This window comes from Lissotriton helveticus, chromosome 2_2 (genome assembly GCF_964261635.1).
Source record: "Lissotriton helveticus chromosome 2_2, aLisHel1.1, whole genome shotgun sequence".
Lineage (NCBI taxonomy): Eukaryota > Metazoa > Chordata > Amphibia > Caudata > Salamandridae > Lissotriton > Lissotriton helveticus.
In genome coordinates this window covers 188,233,830-188,252,840 of record NC_136060.1, presented here as the reverse complement: position 1 = coordinate 188,252,840, position 19,011 = coordinate 188,233,830, and the positions used below count along the sequence as shown (strand labels likewise).

Genomic DNA, 19,011 nt, shown 5'->3' with positions numbered 1-19,011 from the left:
CACTGGGGTAAAATCTCACCCACAGTCTAGTCTGCTATGCACCCCTGCTGCGCGCATGCGCATACACACAGCAGCTGTCTGCAGATCAGAATCTACCAGTTACTGCTAGCATCCACTGGGGTAAACTCTCACCCAACAGTCTAGTCTGCTGTGCACCCCAGCTGCGCGCATGCACATACACACAGCAGCTGTCTGCAGATCAGAATCTACCAGTTACTGCTAGCATCCACTGGGGAAACTCTCATCCAACAGTCTCGTCTGCTGTGCACCCCAGCTGCGCGCATGCGCATTCACACAGCAGATGTCTGCAGATCAGAATCTACCAGTTACTGCTAGCATCCACTGGGGTAAACTCTCACGCATAACTCCTAGGTTGCGGACTGCCTCCACGGGTCGCCATTTGGTCGCGGTCTCAGGAGGCCAAAAATTCTCAGGAAAAGGACGGGAGATCTTATTCCCAGCGCAAAAAAGCACCTCCGTCTTTCCGGCATTAAACTGAAGGGAATTACCCCTCAGCCAATGCGACGTGTCCAGTAGACAGTTGTGGAAGACCTCCACCGAAATCGATTCTTCTCCCTCAAAGGAGAGAATCAACTGCGTGTCATCCGCATAATTTATAACCTTGATGTTATAAGATTTGATGAGCGTAATCAGTGGTCTTAAATAGAGATTAAAGAGGATCGGGCTGATAGCCGAGCCCTGAGGCACCCATGTGGAACAGGAGAGAACGCAGATTGGAGAGGAGGCAACGATACCGCCTGCTGTCTCTCCTGCAGAAATGACCGAAACCACGACAGAGCGATGCCTCTTACCCCAGCTTCACTTAAACGGGCCAGCAAGATCTCATGGTTGACCGTATCAAAGGCGGCAGACATATCAAGCAGAATAAGCACCGCTGCCTGACCTTTGTCTGCTCGCCTCTGAAGCTCGTCCATGGCAGTAACTAAGGCAGTTTCCGTCCCGTGAGCCGGGCGGAAGCCAAATTGCTCATCCTCAAGTAGGTGGTATTGTTCCAGATGATTAGATAGAGCCAAGCTGACTGAGCGCTCAACAACTTTTGCAGGAAAAGGCAGCAAGGAGATCGGCCTGTAGCTCTTGGAACAATCCGTATCCAAGGAAGGCTTCTTCAGTAATGGAGAAATCAAAGCCTGCTTCCACTGAACTGGAACCACCCCCGTACCCAGAGACTGATTACAGATCAGGCGGAGGGTGGGAAATAATTCCTCCTCATATTCCTTCCAGATCTTATGAGGGACAGGGTCCAAAGGAGAGCCAGATGAAATGCCCCGTGCCAACCCACTAAAGACTTCTTCCGTAAGCAGCGGAAGCTCGAATAAGGGTTCCTCTAATGGCCAGACAGGACCATCAGCTTTGTCAACCAGAACCAAATGCCCAGTGGCTGAGGGACTGCCACTCTCCGGAGAGTCCAGATCCTTAATAATTAATTCAATTTTCTCCCTGAAGAATTTAGCAAGATTCTCACAGAGATCCTGCGACGGAACAATAGCATTCTTGGAGCAGTCAGGATTGGTAAGACTGTTTAGTATATTAAAAATGCTCCTAGAGCCATTAGTCGCATTACAGATCAGGGAAGAAAAATAGTCAGCCTTGGTTTTCTTAATTAATTGCTTATATCCCAAAATGTTACTCTTCCATTGCAACCTCTTAGTTTCCTCATATTCACGCCTCCAACTTCTCTCCGCTTGTTTACAACCCCGCCTTAGGTTCCTTAATGAATCATTGAACCAAGGAGCAGAGGATTTCCCCTCCTGGCTGCGTACTTTCAGGGGGGGCATAGGAGTCTAACGATGCAGTTATATTAACGCAGAGTGAGGCATAGTTCTCTTCTACTTGTTTATCCATAGCAAAACAATCACCAACTCTAAATACCCGGTCAGGCGACTTCATGCGAGCAAGAGCCTTCCAGTCTCTACACTACAACTCCCTTATAACACGCGGAACCCTAGTCTGGGAACCATTAATTTTAACATAAAATTTGACAAGGGAATGATCAGTCCACTCCATAGGCAGGATTTCCCCCATGACCAGCAGATTGGGAACAGTAAAGACAAGGTCGAGAATGTGCCCCGCCCTGTGATTAGCATCCACAACCAGCTGAAAGAGGCCAACACCTTCACATGAGTGAAGTAGATTTAATAATCCTGAGTCAAGGGAGCCATTAGGCCAGAGATTGAAATCCCCAAGAATTATCAACTTGTGATGGGTAGCGGCCATGTTAGTAAGGGTGGCTAAGAGTGAGTGTTGCTGAGAGACACTAAACGCTCTCGGGGGTCTATAGCAAAGAACTATAGTAAAGGTATCCCCGGAGCCGCTCCTTATAGATAGGCCCAGCAATTCCATTCCGTCAACCGGATCCATATTAATAACTCCAATCTTCAAAGATGCTTTATAAATAACCCCGACTCCCCCACCTAGGAAGATGCACAAATTTAAAAACGGGAGTCAAGCCCAACCCGGATCGACCATACAATCGGGGCGTGTACAGGTCTCAATCATACACAGGACATCAAGCTCTTGTGACTCAATCATCAGCATGATTTCCACACTATGCTTAGGTAAAGACCTCACATTCAAAAGCCCGAATCTCAAAAGGTCATCAGCCAGGAACTCTGCCAGTGGATGGGCTGAGTGCAACAGCCTTAATGTCCCCTTGTTAGCAAGCTGCTTACCGATCTGTAAAAGAGTCTCTCTAGGGTACCTAAGACCCAACGGTGAAGAGTGCTCCTGATCAAGCCCAAAATGGGCAGCACAACTGGCGCTGGTCGCTACCTTGGCCCGGACGGGCGCAGACGGGCTTGCCTTTGGCGCGCCGCCGGCGCGCCCGCTGCGCGTTCGCGCCAATGTTATTTTTATAGAGCCCCGACCACTAGCTGCCCGCATGCGCATACACACAGCAGATGTCTGCAGATCCGAATCTACCAGTTACTACTAGCATCCATTGGGGTAGACTCTCACACAACAGTCTAGTCTGCTGTGCACCCCAGTTGCGCGCATGCACATACACACAGCAGCTGTCTGCAGATCATAATATACCCGTTACTGCTAGCATCCACTGGGGTAAAATCTCACCCACAGTCTAGTCTGCTATGCACCCCTGCTGCGCGCATGCGCATACACACAGCAGCTGTCTGCAGATCAGAATCTACCAGTTACTGCTAGCATCCACTGGGGTAAACTCTCACCCAACAGTCTAGTCTGCTGTGCACCCCAGCTGCGCGCATGCACATACACACAGCAGCTGTCTGCAATCAGAATCTACCAGTTACTGCTAGCATCCACTGTGGTAAACTCTCACCCAACAGTCTAGTCTGCTGTGCACCCCAGCTGCGCGCATGTGCATACACACATGCACACACAAACACACACAGCAGATGACTGCAGATCAGAATATACCCGTTACTGCTAGCATCCACTGGGGTAAAATCTTACCCACAGTCTAGTCTGCTATGCACCCCTGCTGCGCGCATGCGCATACACACATGCACACACAAACACCCGAGCACTTGACTGCAGATCAGAATATACCCATTACTGCTAGCATCCACTGGGGCAATCCGGTGGCACTCACACTGCCCTACTGGTGCAGATGGATGACGCTGAAAGTCGGCGCATCTCCAACTCTGCTCATGACGTAGGCAGATAGTTCATGTGGTCGGAACCCAGAGGCATCCAATGAGGCAAGAGCAGTATTGTGACGGTAGGGATCGGTCAGCGACATCAATGCGCCTTCCAGGGGCTTCAGGGTAAGTTGTGGACGTGCCAGGACCCATGACTCAAGCGCATTTATCAGCCTGGCATAAGCCGTCGGAGAGGAAGCACGCATACAACATCTGGAGACTCCTAAAGATTAGTAAAGTCTTACAGTAACTGCCATTGGAAGCCAGATCCAACGAGAGTGGCACAGATCGACAAACAAATGAATACTTTTAAATCAAACAGTTTCTGTGAAACTAATTTTATTGTAGTTTTAATATAGATACTTTTTAGGTAATGTACAAAAGAAATGCCCAATTTCAGTTCGAGCATTACTCTATATACTATTTACAAATATGTTACGTTGTAACAGAGAGATGTTGTTAAAATAAGCGCTGGTCCTGTGAAGACTTAGACTGAGACGGAAGCACTTTACATGGTTGCTGAGGGGCGCATGTACAGAACCTTTTCTCCAAAGGTGCACATTTTGCAGAGAGACTGGAAACACGAAAACTGTTTAATTTGCGTTCCTTAGTAAAGAAACTGATGCGTCTTGAAGTTGCAGTGGAGTCAAATCGCCTTCTGCACAAAAATGACACAGCAGTGAGAAGGTAATCAAATCGCAGCCTTAAAGCAGAGCATTACACGTCCAAGCTCGAATTGTCATCCTGTCACTTCACAAAGGAATTGCAAGACACACGTGACTGTCCTCCTGTGCATCGAGAGTACTCAAGAGGATCGTACAGTTCTGTTTTTACGGAATAACATATCACTTCGTCTTCTTTCCTTTACCCCTGCCTTTTTTAACTTCTCCACTTTTTTCTGTCTTTGAGGCAGCCTTTGAAGCAGCCTTTGAAGCAGCCTTGGAAGCTTTCATTTTCTTGGCCTGCAAAGAGCAATATTGCATATTAAACGAAACTAGAAATAATCATCATTTTAATTATTGTTAAATACAGTACTTTAACAGATATTACAACGAATCTCAAACATGACATTTTTAAATGGTGAAAAGAGGCACTTGACGGTCCTAGCACATTAAGGTATCCTAGCGGATGCAAGAATTACCAATACAACAGAAACATACGCTATAGTAATGTCACAGAGTCGCTGCCAATGCACTAAAAAAAATTAATGACTGTTTGTTGACACTCGCCAGCCCATGCCCACTCTCATACATACTCTGCTTTATCGACATAGCAGACACTGGTTTCGGGTGCAATTATAGACCGCTGAAACCTTCATGCAGTCTAGCCACAAGGGACACGTAATGGATGGATTATATTTAAAACAGTCTAAAATGACAGAGAATTCTGCAAACTACTTTAAATCTTATTCACAGCATACAGTGAATGCACTGTGGTTGTGGGTCTGCTTCTTACGGGAAGCAATCGGCGGCTCCCATATGGATCAGAGCCTCCCTTTGCTGAAGTGGGGGGCAGTCTGAATCTTCAAGAGTCAGATGAAGTGACCTTCAGGGATTTTTTTATTCTGTTGTTTTGGTTATAGTTCCCCTGGTCACTGTCCATAAAAGAAACTTCATCATGTATGAATGGTGCCCACCTTCATCTGACCCTCTTCCAGCAGCTGCCAGACTTACTTGGATAAATACCTTCAGGCTGGCTCATGTGTAATGTGGTGATTTATACTATAGTCCACTGTAGAGAAGACGCATATATGTTTTGCTAGCCTGAGCCAGTGACTCTTCCCAGGCCTGATCACTTAGCAGGATTGCTTAGTCACCGTTCCTACTGTGCCTTCTATTTGGTTGGCCTCAGAACAGAGTATAAGCCGATTACTTTTATGCGCTATCATCAACAGATATATCTTCAAGGGATAGACTTTTTTACGTTAGGTTTAAATGATAGCAATAACTGTCAATATTTCCAAACTCCGAATTTAGTCATAGGATCACAGAAAAACCTCAAGTTTCCTCTTGTGGACCAGTTCTACCAGTTGAAGGCATGTCCCTCTTTCAAGCTTCATCATTACCTGCCTTGAATACAGATGTGAACTGGCTAACACAATGAATGGGGATGAAAGATGAGGGATACTGGTTAAGCTCCTGAATGTTGCAACTCTATTGCGATTTTTGTTGTATTGGCGTATAGGGATTTTGATCAGTCAAACTTGCTGAGCGGAGGTTGGCCCACAAGTTTGTACTGGGCGTAGCCTGTTTTATACGCCAAACCTTTTTTTCTCTTTCAGCGGGTATCCTGAGCCTATAAACATGATAGTCTTCACCAAAGTTGAGCATGCCACTCCTGTGGAACTGTGATAACATTCTCTATGTTGGGTTTCTTTACTGGGATCATATTAAAGAGATGAATCAGCAAGGGACACATTCTCTTTGAGATATGCTGCACTCTTAATACACACAGTAAAAGGACTATTGAAGGTCATTCTAGTCTAGTCAGTTTAGGGCTAGTCCACTACAAAAAAATAAATTTGTATTAACTCAAACAGCTAAGGTTAGCTTGGCTTGCTGGTATTGTGGTAGCTAACCATAACTTTAATTCACATTAATTTGCTACACCTGGAGGCCAACTTAAAATATCTTGTCTGCTTTAATGACACAATTTGCAGTTTACTCAAGGACAGGTTTAGTATTTTAAACTTCACAGAACCAGTAATTAATTTATGAAAAGTGCATCTGCCCAAAGTTTTTCTTAAGAGCCCACCATTGGCACCCTGGAATTTTGGAACTGCCAAACATGAAGACTGCCTAGACTTCAAATTCAATGTAAAAAAACTCTTTATTCGAATGCCAAAGACAATCATAAAAGATAACATTCAAAGTCTAAAATCATACATGATATACAATAAAACAATACGAAGTTCTTTGACTAAAAGTAGAGACTTTTCTGGTACACCACAGCTGCCTTGAGAAAGCTGCTGATTCTAAAACACACATCACTACTTAGCTGTTATTGTAAAAATCTGCCGTGTTTAAAATTGTGAGCTTTAAAAAGGGGAAAAATGGTGAGCTTTTAAAAAGGGTAAATAATGATATGGTTCTGTACAATTGGGATCAGTCTGATTTTTTTATTTTTTACATGGACTACAGAAGAGCTAGACCATGCGGGGGGCAGTGCATTCATATCTAGGTTAATACAAACATTAGCCAGCAGCGGAGCCCAAAGATCAATCCTAGACTTGAAGATGTCAATGGGTACTCCGTCCAGTCCAGGAGCTTTAGAGGGAGAACTACTATTTAGGGCAATAATCACTTCCTCTACCTTAAACTGAAGCTTATCATTACTAACTACTTGCATTAAAAATTCTGTGTAAGCAGTCCCACCAGAGGCACTGCGATAAATGCTTTTAAATGGGCACCCACTGATCCCCTATCATATGAATATTCATCACGGAGGAAGACGCCTCCTGTACTTGGAATTCCCTGACCACTCTCCAGAACTCTCAAGAGTTCTTAAGTGATGCTGCACAGGTTAGACAATCCCAGTTGGTTCTTTGAATTTCTTGTTTCCTGATCATCAAAAACCTCTCTATACCTAGCATGACCAAGGGCAATTCTACTAGGATCTCTTGGTCTAATTGACAATACTAGTCTCAAATCCCTGTTAGCTTGGGAGCAAGATCTATCGAACCAGCGCAAAGGGTGGGGGTCGGGGAATACAGATCAAGCCGCTGGCTTAAACCATCAATCCCCTTATTAAATTACATAAGGCTCTAAAATGAGTACACTGATCAGGGCAGTCTCAGTCAGGCACAACAGAAAGATATCCATATTAGCCTTAAGTAGTTCACCAAGAAATTTGGGGGGATCCGGTAAACGCCATGCAAGCCTGAACCATTATGCTGTGGCAGTAGCTGTAAAAGTTCTTCCTTAAACCACTCAACAATGTCTGATGGTAAAAGTAGCGTAGCAGTCAACGGGTTGTGGTCACGGAGTGGTGAACACAAGATCTCTCTACTATAGAGATATTGTGAAAGACTATGGGTGATAAAACAGAGGTCAATTGTGGAATTGTAGCCCTGTCCATGATAAGTGTGTACCCTAGGTGCATTATTATAGGCCTCCTCAAGCATATTCACCAGGTCAAGATCCGAGACCTGGTGGCTTAACCCAACTCCTCTCGAATCAGAGGCACTGACTGTTATGCCCCTGGTACAGGGATGCATAACACCAACATCAGAAGTTAAGTGACTCATTTGGCGTTAAGTCAAGTCAAGTCAAGTCAAATAATTTATATAGCGCGCTACATACCCAGAGGGTCTCAAGGCGCTTGAGGAAGGGTGGGGAATTACTTGTCGAATATCCAAGTTTTAAGTTGCTTTCTGAATGCTAGGTGGTTCTGAGTGAGGCGAAGGTGAATGGGGAGTGAGTTCCAGGTTTTAGCTGCCAGGTAGGAGAAGGATCTACCTCCCATGGTGGTTTTGTTGATGCGGGGTATGGCAGCGAGGGCTTGGTTGGAGGAGCGTAGCTGGCGGGAGGGGGTGTAGAAGGAAAGTCGTGTGTTGAGGCATTCGGGTCCGAGTTCGTAAAGTGCTTTGTGTGCGTGGGTTAAGAGGCGGAATGTTATTCTCTTATTGACGGGGAGCCAGTGGAGGTTTTTCAGGTGACTAGAAATGTGGTCTTTACGCGGGATGTCTAGTATGAGTCTGGCTGAAGCGTTCTGGATGCGTTGGAGTTTTTTCTGAAGTTTTGCGGTGGTACCGGCGTATAGGGTGTTACCGTAGTCCAGGCGGCTCGTGACCAGTGCGTGGGTGACCGTTTTTCTGGTTTTCGGTGGGGATCCAGCGAAATGTTTTTTTGAGCATGCGAAGAATGTTGAAGCACGATGATGAAACGGCGTTGACTTGTCTGTTCATCGAGAGTGAGGAGTCCAGGATGATGCCCAGGATCCGTGCGTGGCCCGTCGGGGTGGGTGCTTTTCCAAGGGCCTCTGGCCACCAAGAGTCATCCCAGGCGGAAGGGGAGGTGCCTAAGATAAGGACTTCTGTTTTGTCTGAGTTCAGTTTCAGACGGCTGTGTTTCATCCACTCGGCTACTTCTTTCATTCCTTCATGTAGGTTGGTTTTGGCGGTGTTCGGGTCTTTGGTGAGTGAGAGGATCAGTTGAGTGTCATCAGCGTAGGAGATGATGTTGAGGTTGTGTTGGCGTGCGATGGTCGCAAGGGGGCTCATGTATACGTTGAAGAGAGTGGGGCTGAGTGAAGATCCTTGTGGCACGCCGCAAATGACTTCAGTGGCTTCTGACTTGAATGGTGGAAGGCGGACTCTCTGAGTTCTTCCGGTAAGGAACGAGGTGATCCAATCCAGTGCTTTTCCTTGGATTCCAATGTTTCTGAGGCGTTGTAGGAGGGTGTTAAAGTCTCCACATATCAGAACGTTACAGACCAAAGCAGCAGAGTTGGAGCTAAGCACAAGTTTATACAAAGTGCTAAATAAGGACTGAAAATTCCTGTTGGTGGTACTGAAAAAGTAATTATTATAAAAATGTATAGTATAACATTTAAAACAACGGGAACCAATCATTTGCAGCACCTGGGACTCTGGACAACTTAAATTCATTTGGACTGCTGTGCAAGTTACTTACCTTCGGTAATGATTTATCTGTAAGAAACATTAGTAGTGATAGATTCCTTACCTTAGAATTACCCCCAGGCATTAGACTGGATCCGGAAAGTTTTCGTCAGCAGTACCCCTGCGCGTCGGAAGGTGGCATCCTGCGGCTCAGCGTCCGCCGTAGGCATCGTGATCGCCGGGATGACGTCACAGCAGCTATTTAGACGTCGCTCTTGAGCGCCGACGTCAGTTCTGTACACGACTTTCCGGGCCAGCAACGCAGAGCCATGCAAGATACTGACCACTGGTGCCTTAAAACAAGGGCCCTGAAAGGGATGACCGTAAGCCTAGAAATCAGTTCACAGAATGGGGAGGAAGGGTGGGGCGGTAAGGAATCGATCACTACTAATGTTTCTTACAGATGGAGTATGCTACTTACCAGTATGCATCTGTTCTTGGCATGTAGGGCTGCTGACATTCATATCTGTGCATAGATCGCCGCCTAGTGTTGGGTCCGGATGATTGCACATTGTTGTCCTGGAAGAGTCTTCGAAGTATCACAAGATAGGTGGCTCCTCCCTTGGACTACAGTGCGCATGGGCATCCTCTCCATCCTCAGATTGTTTTTCGCCATAGTGGCAGAGATGGAGTATAGTACAGTAAGAGATGTCCATGCAAAGAGTGAATGCTACAGCTGCGACAGGCACCGGGGAGGCGGGTGGGCGATATTAATGTCAGCAGCCCTACATGCCAAGAACAGATGCATACTGGTAAGTAGCATATTCTGTTCGAGGCATGTGGGCTGCTGAATTCATATCTGTGCATAGAACGTATAGCAGTATCTTCCCTAGCGGTGGTTGCCTGTGCCAGCTGCAGCAGTCTGAAAAAGAGTCTTGAGAACAGCCTGTCCTACAGCTGCTTCCTGTTTGGAATGTACATCTACACAATAGTGTTTGGTAAATGTATGTATGGTTGACCATGTGGCTGCTCTACAAATTTTGTGTAAAGGAATATTTCCTAGGAAAGCCATGGATGCCCCTAGTTTGCGTGTAGAATGCGCCCTAGGGGGAACTGTTGTGGTGCGTTTTGCTTTTAAATAACATATCTGAATGCACTTAACGATCCATCTGGCTATACCCGATTTTGAAATAGGGTTACCTTTGTGTTGCGGTGAGAAAGCAACAAACAACTGTTTTGTTTTTCGAAATGCCGTAGTTCTATCTATATAGTATAGCAGAGCTCTCTTGACATCTAGCGTATGCAAGGCCCTTTCTGCTACTGTTTCTGGATTTTGAAAGAACACTGGCAGTTCTATTGTCTGATTTATATGAAAATGGGATACCACTTTTGGCATGAATTTAGGGTTTGTTTTGAGAACTACTCTATTTGCATGCACTTGAATGTATGGTTCTTGAATAGTTAGGGCTTGCAGCTCACTAACTCTTCTAAGTGAAGTAATGGCAATAAGGAAAGCCACCTTCCAAGTAAGAAACTGTATTTCGCATGAGTGTAGTGGCTCAAAAGGTGGTCCCATAAGTCTGGTTAAAACGATGTTTAGATTCCAGACTGGTGAAGGTGGGTGCGTTGGAGGAATTACTCGTTTAAGTCCTTCCCTAAATGCTTTAATTGCTGGCACTCTAAACAGTGAAAGGTGTTGCCTGTTTTGGAGATAAGCTGCTAGCGCAGCTATATGTATCCTGATGGATGAGTAGGCTAAATTGCAACGTTGTAGGTGCAAGAGATAGCAAATGATGTTTTGTGTAGAAGCATCTAATTGGTTTATGTCGTTGTTTCTGCAGTAAATGACGAAACTTTTCCACTTTGCTGCATAACATGCCCTTGTAGTGGGTTTTCTTGCCTCTTTGATAATATTCATGCCGTCTGGAGGCAAGTTTAGGTATCCAAACTCTAGGATTTCAGTAGCCAGATCGCCAGGTTCATCTGTTGTGGATCTGGGTGTTGGATTTCTCCATGGCTCTGAGTTAGAAGACTGGGTGTGAGTCGCAGTCTTTGATGAGGCACCACTGACAGTTCTAGGAATGTTGTGTACCATGGTTGCCTTGCCCATGTGGGAGCAACTAGGATTAGCGTCAGCGAATGTTGGCGCATTTTGCGTGCCACTAGCGGTATTAGTGGAGCGGGGGGAAAAGCGTACGCAAATCTGCCTGACCAGTTCACCCATATCGCATTGCCCTGCGACTGCGGATGTGGGAACCTGGCGGCAAAGTACTGGCATTTTCAAGCACATTGGGGTGAATCTCCCATTCGTGCATCTGTTGACTGTGCCTGCTGAGCAGGTCGGCTATTTGATTGTCTTTGCCTGGGAGATGTTCCGCCATGAGGAACATGTTCCTTTGAATGGCCCATTTCCACACACTTTGAGCTAGATGCGATAGCTGTAGGGAATGTGTTCCTCCCTGTTTCTGAATGTAATACATAGCTGTCATGTTGTCCGTCCGGATCAACACAGTCTTGTTGCATAAGTGTTTTTTGAACGCTTTTAGTGCTAGAAAGATCGCCAACAGCTCTAGTAGATTGATGTGCATCTTCTTTTGTTGTATTGCCCATAGACCCTGGACTGTGTAATGCAGGACATGGGCTCCCCATCCTAGCAGGGATGCGTCCGCCGTCATTACGATTTGTGGGATAGGCTCCTGGAACAGTCATCCTTTGCAAAGGTTTTGTGGATTCCACCAATGCAGAGAGCTGTATGCCCGACTGGTCACCAACACTAGGTCTTTTAATTGTCCCTGAGCCTGGTTCCACTGCCGTGCTAGGCACTCCTGTAGCGGACGCATGTGTTGTCTGGCATGAGGGACTATGAATATGCACGAGGCCATCATGCCTATTAGTTGCATAAACACTCGAGCTGGCAATGAGTGTTGTGGTTTGAACCTTTGGATCAACGTTTGCATTCCGTTGATCCGTGCTGCGTTTGGATATGCCTTTGCTGCTAGTGAATCTATTGTCGCTCCCAGGTACTGTTGGACGTGGGAGGGTTGCAGGTGTGACTTTGGGTAGTTTAGCGAGAAGCCTAGACTGTGCAGGAGATGAATGGTCTTTGACATGTGGCTGGCACATTGCTGGGCCGATGGCGCATGTATTAGCCAATCGTCCAGATATGGGTACACATGAATGTGTTGTCTCCTGAGATGTGCCGCCACTGTTGCTAGGCATTTGGTGAACACCCGTGGAGCTGTTGTTACACCGAATGGTAGGACTTTGAACTGGTAGTGTTGTCCTTGAATAGTAAACCTCAGATACTTTCTGTGAGCAGGGTGTATTGGTATATGAAAGTATGCGTCTTTGAGGTCTGGAGTTGCTAGGAAGTCTCCTTGGCGCAGCAGTGGTAAGACTTGTTGCAGAGTGAGCATGTGAAAATGCTCTGATAAAATGTACAGGTTGAGGGGCCTGGGTCCAGTATTGATCTGAGAGAACCGTCCTTTTTTGGAATGAGGAAGTATAATGAGTATACTCCTGTTCCTTGATGTTAGAGTGGGACTGGTTCTATGGCCCCCTTTTGCAGCATACTGATGACCTCTTGCTGCAGTAATGTTATATGTTCCTTTGACATTGGACGGTGTACGGGTGGTATGTTGGGTGGTGTTGATGTGAGTTCTAGGCAATAGCCATGTTGGATAATTTGCCTGACCAACTTGTCTGTAGTGATGTTTAACCAGACTGGCAGGAACTGTTGTAGTCTTCCCCGACCGGTGTTATATGGTCTGGGGGTAGTGCCAAGAAGTCACTGTTTGGTGTTAGTGGAGGATCTATTGGCATTGCCTCCACGACCTCTGCCCTTGTTATTATTTCCTCTGTATCCACCCCTGTTTGTGTTTTTATTGTATGTGGATTGCGTATTACTTTTGTATGTGGAGGTTTGCTGCGATGTGTTACCTCGCGCTCCTCCTCTATAGTTGGAGCGACGAAAGGAGCCTCTGTGTTGTTGGGACTGAAGAGCTCCCATGGACTTTGCAGTCTCTGTATCCTTTTTCATTTTGTCCAGAATTGAGTCAACTGCTGGACCAAACAAAAAATCTGGATTTATAGGCTGGTTAAGAATTGTGGCCTGTACTTCACTCTTAAATCCAGATATGCGAAGCCATGCGTGCCTCCTAAGCAGTATGCTTGTGTTGATAGATCTGGCAGCTGTATCTGCCGCGTCTAGAGTTCACTTAATGGAGGCATTGGTGATGAGCTTTCCCTCCTGTATAAGTTCATCCGCCTGCTCTTTGAAAGGCTCAGGTAAGTGTTGGAGAAGTCCTTCTAAACTGTCATAGTGCGCCCTGTCATATTTGGCCAGCAAGGCCTGAGTATTGGCTATTCTCCATGAGTTTGCTGCTTGAGCTGCCACTCTCTTGCCTGATGCTTCTAAAATCTTTGACTCCTTGTCAGGAGGAGGAGCCTCTCCAGTAGTTTGTGAATTAGCACGCTTTCGTGCGTTGGATACCACCAATGAGTCTAAAGGCAGTTGTCCCGTGATGTAAGTAGGGTCTACTGGTGCAGCCCTATACTTCTTCTCTATTCTAGGGTTGATGACACGTTCCCTAGCAGTGTCTTTGAATATGTCATTTGCGTGCTTTAGGACACCCTTTAACATGGGGGGTGTTTTGACACTTCTTTCTGATGTTGCCAGCGTATCAAACAGAAAATCTTCTTCTATAGCATCTGAATGCATGTCTACATTATGGTAGAGTGCTGCTCTATCTATTAAAGAGTTAAAAGCCACTGTGTCTTCTGTGGGTGATGGCTTAGCTGGGTTTACAGTTGGGTTTTGTGGATATCCAAAACCCACATCTGCGTCCTGATCTTCATCTGGGTTGTAGTCAGAGCGTGCAGGTGAGTATGGTGCATATGGAGTAGTAGGCATAGCTGGAGAGATAGGTTGGAAAAGAATAGGAGAGGTTGCACAGTCTCTTCTTTTTGAGTGGAATTCTAGAAAAGTGTTCAGCAGGCACTGGTCTTTTCTTCCTTGTATAAACAGTCACTTTCCCAGTATTTGGGTCAATATATAGCTTGGACTGATCTTCTGTGTAGGGGTCTGGATGGATGATCTCCTCTTCCACAGTTTTTTGCCTTGTTATGTTATGTTATTTTTGACTTATATAGCGCACGGCTACTCAAAGAGTGTCCCGGCGCTTTATTGTAAACCTGTATCACAACATAACATAACGGACAGAAAAAAACAAAAAAGTGGAAAAAAACCCCTAACTAACAATATAGCGGATATCTACAGAGTGAAAAGCCAAGTTTTAAGGCCCTTCCTGAACGCCAACAAATTGGAGGTACTGCGCAGTGTCACTGGCAAAGTATTCCACAGCTGCGGGGCCAGCAATCTGAAAGAACGACCTCCAATGCGTGCTCTTTTTATGCGAGGGACCACGGCAAGAAACAGAGATCCGGACCTCAAAGACCTTGCAGGATGATAAAAGGCTAGCCTTTTCTGAAGATATTTTGCTCCTGAAGCATGTAGAGCTTTATGAGCCAAGGTCAGGGCCTTGAAAACTATCCGCTTCCGGATAGGGAGCCAATGGAGCGACTGCAGGAGGTCCCGAAACTCTAGCACGGCCAGATAATCCAAAAATGGCCCGTGCTGCCGAGTTCTGGACCACCTGCAGTCGTTGTAACAGATACTCTGGCAGGCCGAGATAGAGGATATTCGAGTAATCCATTCTCGAACCAATTTGGCCTGAACCATTATTTTCCTATGTTACTCCGGTAGTATAGGAAGAAACTTACGGAGCATCCGGAGAAGCCCGAAACATGTGCCAGTGAGCCCTAGATTCTGGGATCGCAGAGTCAGGCCACTATCTATCTTAATTCCCAGGTTCTTGGCTAACCGGGAGGAGCCTGCAGGAGGAAACATATTCGCAGGCCACCATTCCTGCCAGTCTGGGTCCGTTTTACAGCCAAAAAAGAGTACCTCCGATTTATCAGAGTTGCACTTGAGGCTGTTAAGCTGGAACCAATTAAAAACAGCCCCAAGGCAACCCTGGATACTCTCTCCATCAAAATCCGCTCCTTTCCGGCACGTAAAGAGGAGCTGGGTATCATCGGCATAGGAAACGATCTGGGCCCCCCCCTTGGCGCCAAAGTTTTAGGTTTGACATTCTTAGGTTCGATGCCTTTAATCGGTTCGACCGCTTTTGGTGCCTGGATCGGGTTTTGAGGCTTTCCGACAGGTTTTGTCGGTCTGACGTCTTTCACAGGTTGCACCACTTTTTTCGGATCGATCGGTTGCGTCGGTTCGGTAACTTTTTTCGGCTGTAGAGGTGTCCTCGGAGCCTGCGTTTTTTGCTCGATGCCCTTCTTCGGATCGACCACTTTCGGTTGGTCTACCTTAGGTTTCGCTTTCGGTTCGACGACCGCCTTGGGCGTAGCCCTTTTGCCTTCGTCGACAGGCTTCTTTCCTTTTTCGGCAGTAGAACTCGATTTGGTCGATTCGACGGCCTTTGGCTCCGAAGGTTTATATGGAACACTGGCCTTCGGCTCGGCGCCCTTTGGGTTTATTACCTTTGGTTCAACGACGTTCGGTCCGAAGACTGTCGTGTCGATGAGTTTCGGTTTCGATTGAACCGGCCTTGAATTACGTGTCTCAAAAGGCTCTTTTTGTATGTTCTTAGCCGGGCGGTATTGCGGGGCTATAGAACCAGTATTTAGATCTTGGCCAAGGCCTGTTGGCGATGCCTCGACCTGAGTCTCTGATATTGGTGTAGTGTCTGTATGGGGCGGTGTACTCACGGTTCGTCCCCGTTGTCATCGGAGTCGTCTTCGACAGCTACGATGTCTTGATCATATTCTTCGACATCGACGATTTGTTCTTCCTCGTCGTGCTCGGAGTATTGATCTTCCTCTTGATCCGAGTCTTCGGCGTCAACTAGTTCTTCCTCGGGCTCCGGTGCCGACCTCTGCATTTCTTGCCTTGCCGCCCGACGATTCCGGATCGTCTTTTTGGACCGGAACTGGGCACAAGCTAGGCAATTATCTTCATTATGATCTGGTGATAAACATTTGCTGCACACGGGATGCTTATCTGTGTGCGGGAACTTGGAGTTGCACTGCGGGCAATATTTGAATGGACTTCGTTCCATCGACCGTCGGTCGACGTGGCGTCGAGAAGGCCTAACGGCCCGATTCGACGACCGGAGTGCAAGCAAATGGTGAAGAAAGCTTTTCGGTACCTATCGAAAACAATACAGACGAATCCGAAAGGCCTTTTGGCCTTTTTGAAAAGTTTATTTCGATTCCGAACTTGGAGTGCTGGAAAGTACATCCGAACCCAATGGCGGAAAAAAACAATCTGAGGATGGAGAGGATGCCCATGCGCACTGTAGTCCAAGGGAGGAGCCACCTATCTCGTGATAATTCGAAGACTCTTCCAGGACAACAATGTGCAATCATCCGGACCCAACACTAGGCGGCGATCTATGCACAGATATGAATTCAGCAGCCCACATGCCTCGAACATATTGTTACTGAAGGTAAGTAACTTGTGCATCTGAAAGAAACAAGTAGTGATAGATTCCTGACCTTAGAATAGATACCCCAGCAATACCAACCCTGGTGGTGGGCCTGCAAACCACGATCACATCAGAAAATTCTGGATAACAGAACGGCCAAAGAAGCCATCTCTCCGGACTTGGTTGTCCAGAGAGTAATGCTTGGTAAACGTGCGCAGCGAGGCCCACGTAGCTGCCTGACAGATGTCATGCAAGGGAACTCCCCGTCCCAAAGCAGTAGTGGCTGCCGTTGCCCTGGTAGAATGGGCGCGTAGCCCAACTGGAGGCTCTTTTTAAGCCAAAGAATAACAAGCCTTGATGCACAGAACGACCCACCGAGAGATGGTCCGCTTGTGCACAGCCCGACCTTTCTTGGCGCCCACGTAGCCAACGAAGAGCTGGTCATCCACCCAGAACTGTTCAGTGCGGTTCAGGTAGAATGTGAGTGCATGTTTTGGGTCCAGATGGTGGAGTTTCTTTTCCTCTTTCGAGGGATAGGGAGGCGGAAAGAAAGTGGGCAAAGTGATGGTCTGCCTAATGTGAAAGGCAGTGACCACCTTTGTCCGGATGGACAGAGAGAAAAGGAGGTTTAGAAGAAGGAGACTAGAGCTCACTCACTCTTCTGGCAGAGGGGATTACAACCAGGAAAGCAGTCTTTAGGGTGAGAAGACAAAGAGAATAGTTGTGAAGTGCCTCAAAAGGAGCACACATCACATATGTCAGAAACAGGTTCAAGTCCCACTAGCCAGTATGAAAGGAACAGGAGGAGAAAGATGAGTAATGCCTTTTAAGAATCTACTCACAACAGGAGACTTGAAAAGGGAAGGCTAATCTGGAAGCCGTAAAAAGGCTGAAATGGCCGAGAGATAGCCTTGATAGTGCCCAAAGCAGAGCCCTGCTGGGCCAAAGAAAGTAAGAATAGAAGAATCTCTGAAAGAGGGGCAGAAAGGGGACCCACAGCCTTTGCTGTGCACCATGCCACAAACTTATTTCACCTGCAGGCGTTTACCGTCTTAATGGAGGAACGCCTGGCTGCCAAGATTACATTACAAACTCCGGGAGGCAGGTCAAAAGACGTCAACTGCCGCCGCTCAATCTCCACGCAAGGAGGTGGAGGCTGAACAGGTTCAGATGGAGGACCGTCCTCTGATGCTCCGACAGAAGATCCTCCCGAAGAGGAAGTCGAATCGGGGGATCGATGGCAATGCTGAGTAGCTAGGGATACCATACTCTTCGAGCCCAGTCCGGAGCCACAAGAATGACTTGGGCCCGGTCGCGCTTGATCATATAGAAGTGGTATATGCGAAAAGGCGTATAGAAGACGGCAACTCAACTCGCAACGAAAAGCGTGGCCTAGCGAATGCCGTCTTGGAAATTCCAACGCGCAGAACTGATGACATTGCGTGTTCTCTTCGGTGGTGAATAGATCTAACCAAGGTTCTCCCCACTGCTGAAAGAGACCTTGCGCCACGTCTGAATTCAGACGCCATTCGTGAGCCATCATGCACCGGCGGCTGAGTTCGTCCGCCCTGGCATTCAGAGAACCTACCAGGTGTTGAACCACCAAGGAAACGCCCTGGTGTTCCAAACAAGTCCAGAGTCGCAGAGGCGACTGACATAGGGTACACGACCCCACCCGCCCTGTTGGTTGCAGTACCACATGGCGGTGGTGTTGTCCGTGTACACCTGCACCACTCTTCCCTCAGTGCAAGCTGGATCACCCAAAGCTCCAGAAGGTTGATGGGGAGCCCTGTCTCCGCCGGAGACCAAAGGCCTCTGATCTCCGCCTCTCCCATGTGGCCGCCCCATCCCAGGAGGGACAAGTCCGTCACAACTGTATGCTCCGGATGGGGAAGGGAGAGGGCTCTGCCATTGACCCAGTTGCGATTCGTGAGCCACCACTGCAATTGTCCTGCAGTGTCCTCCGAGATCTGGACGTGGTCGGACAGGTTGCCATGATGCTGTGCCCACTGGAACTTCAGGTCCCACTGCAGATCCGCATATGCCATCTGGTATGATCCACTATCAAGATGCAAGAGGCCACCAGGCCCAGGAGCCGGAGGGTCATCCCGATCGAAACCCGGGATAGAGGCTGAAAGATCAGAATCATAGCCTGAATATCCCTGACTCGCTGCTCGGGAGGATAAACCCGAAACTGCACAGAGTACAGAACCGCTCCGATGTAGAGGAGCTACTGAAAGGGAATCAGGTGCGACTTCGGCACATTGATTGAGAACCGCAGCAAATGCAGGAGGTTGGTTGTAGTCTGGAG

At 47.2% G+C, this 19,011-nt stretch overlaps 1 protein-coding gene across 1 annotated transcript in view; it reads right to left on the bottom strand.

Annotated features, from left to right (window-relative positions):
- Nucleotides 1–3,942: 3,942 nt before the first annotated feature.
- The window catches only part of RFC1 (replication factor C subunit 1), a 711,111-nt gene continuing 696,042 nt past the window's right edge, over nt 3,943–19,011 (bottom strand). Inside the window, exon 25 of the mRNA XM_078678327.1 lies at nt 3,943–4,600. Coding sequence (XP_078534453.1) covers nt 4,484–4,600 — 117 coding nt within the window. The 3' untranslated portion in view covers nt 3,943–4,483. The remainder of the gene's footprint in view (nt 4,601–19,011) is intronic.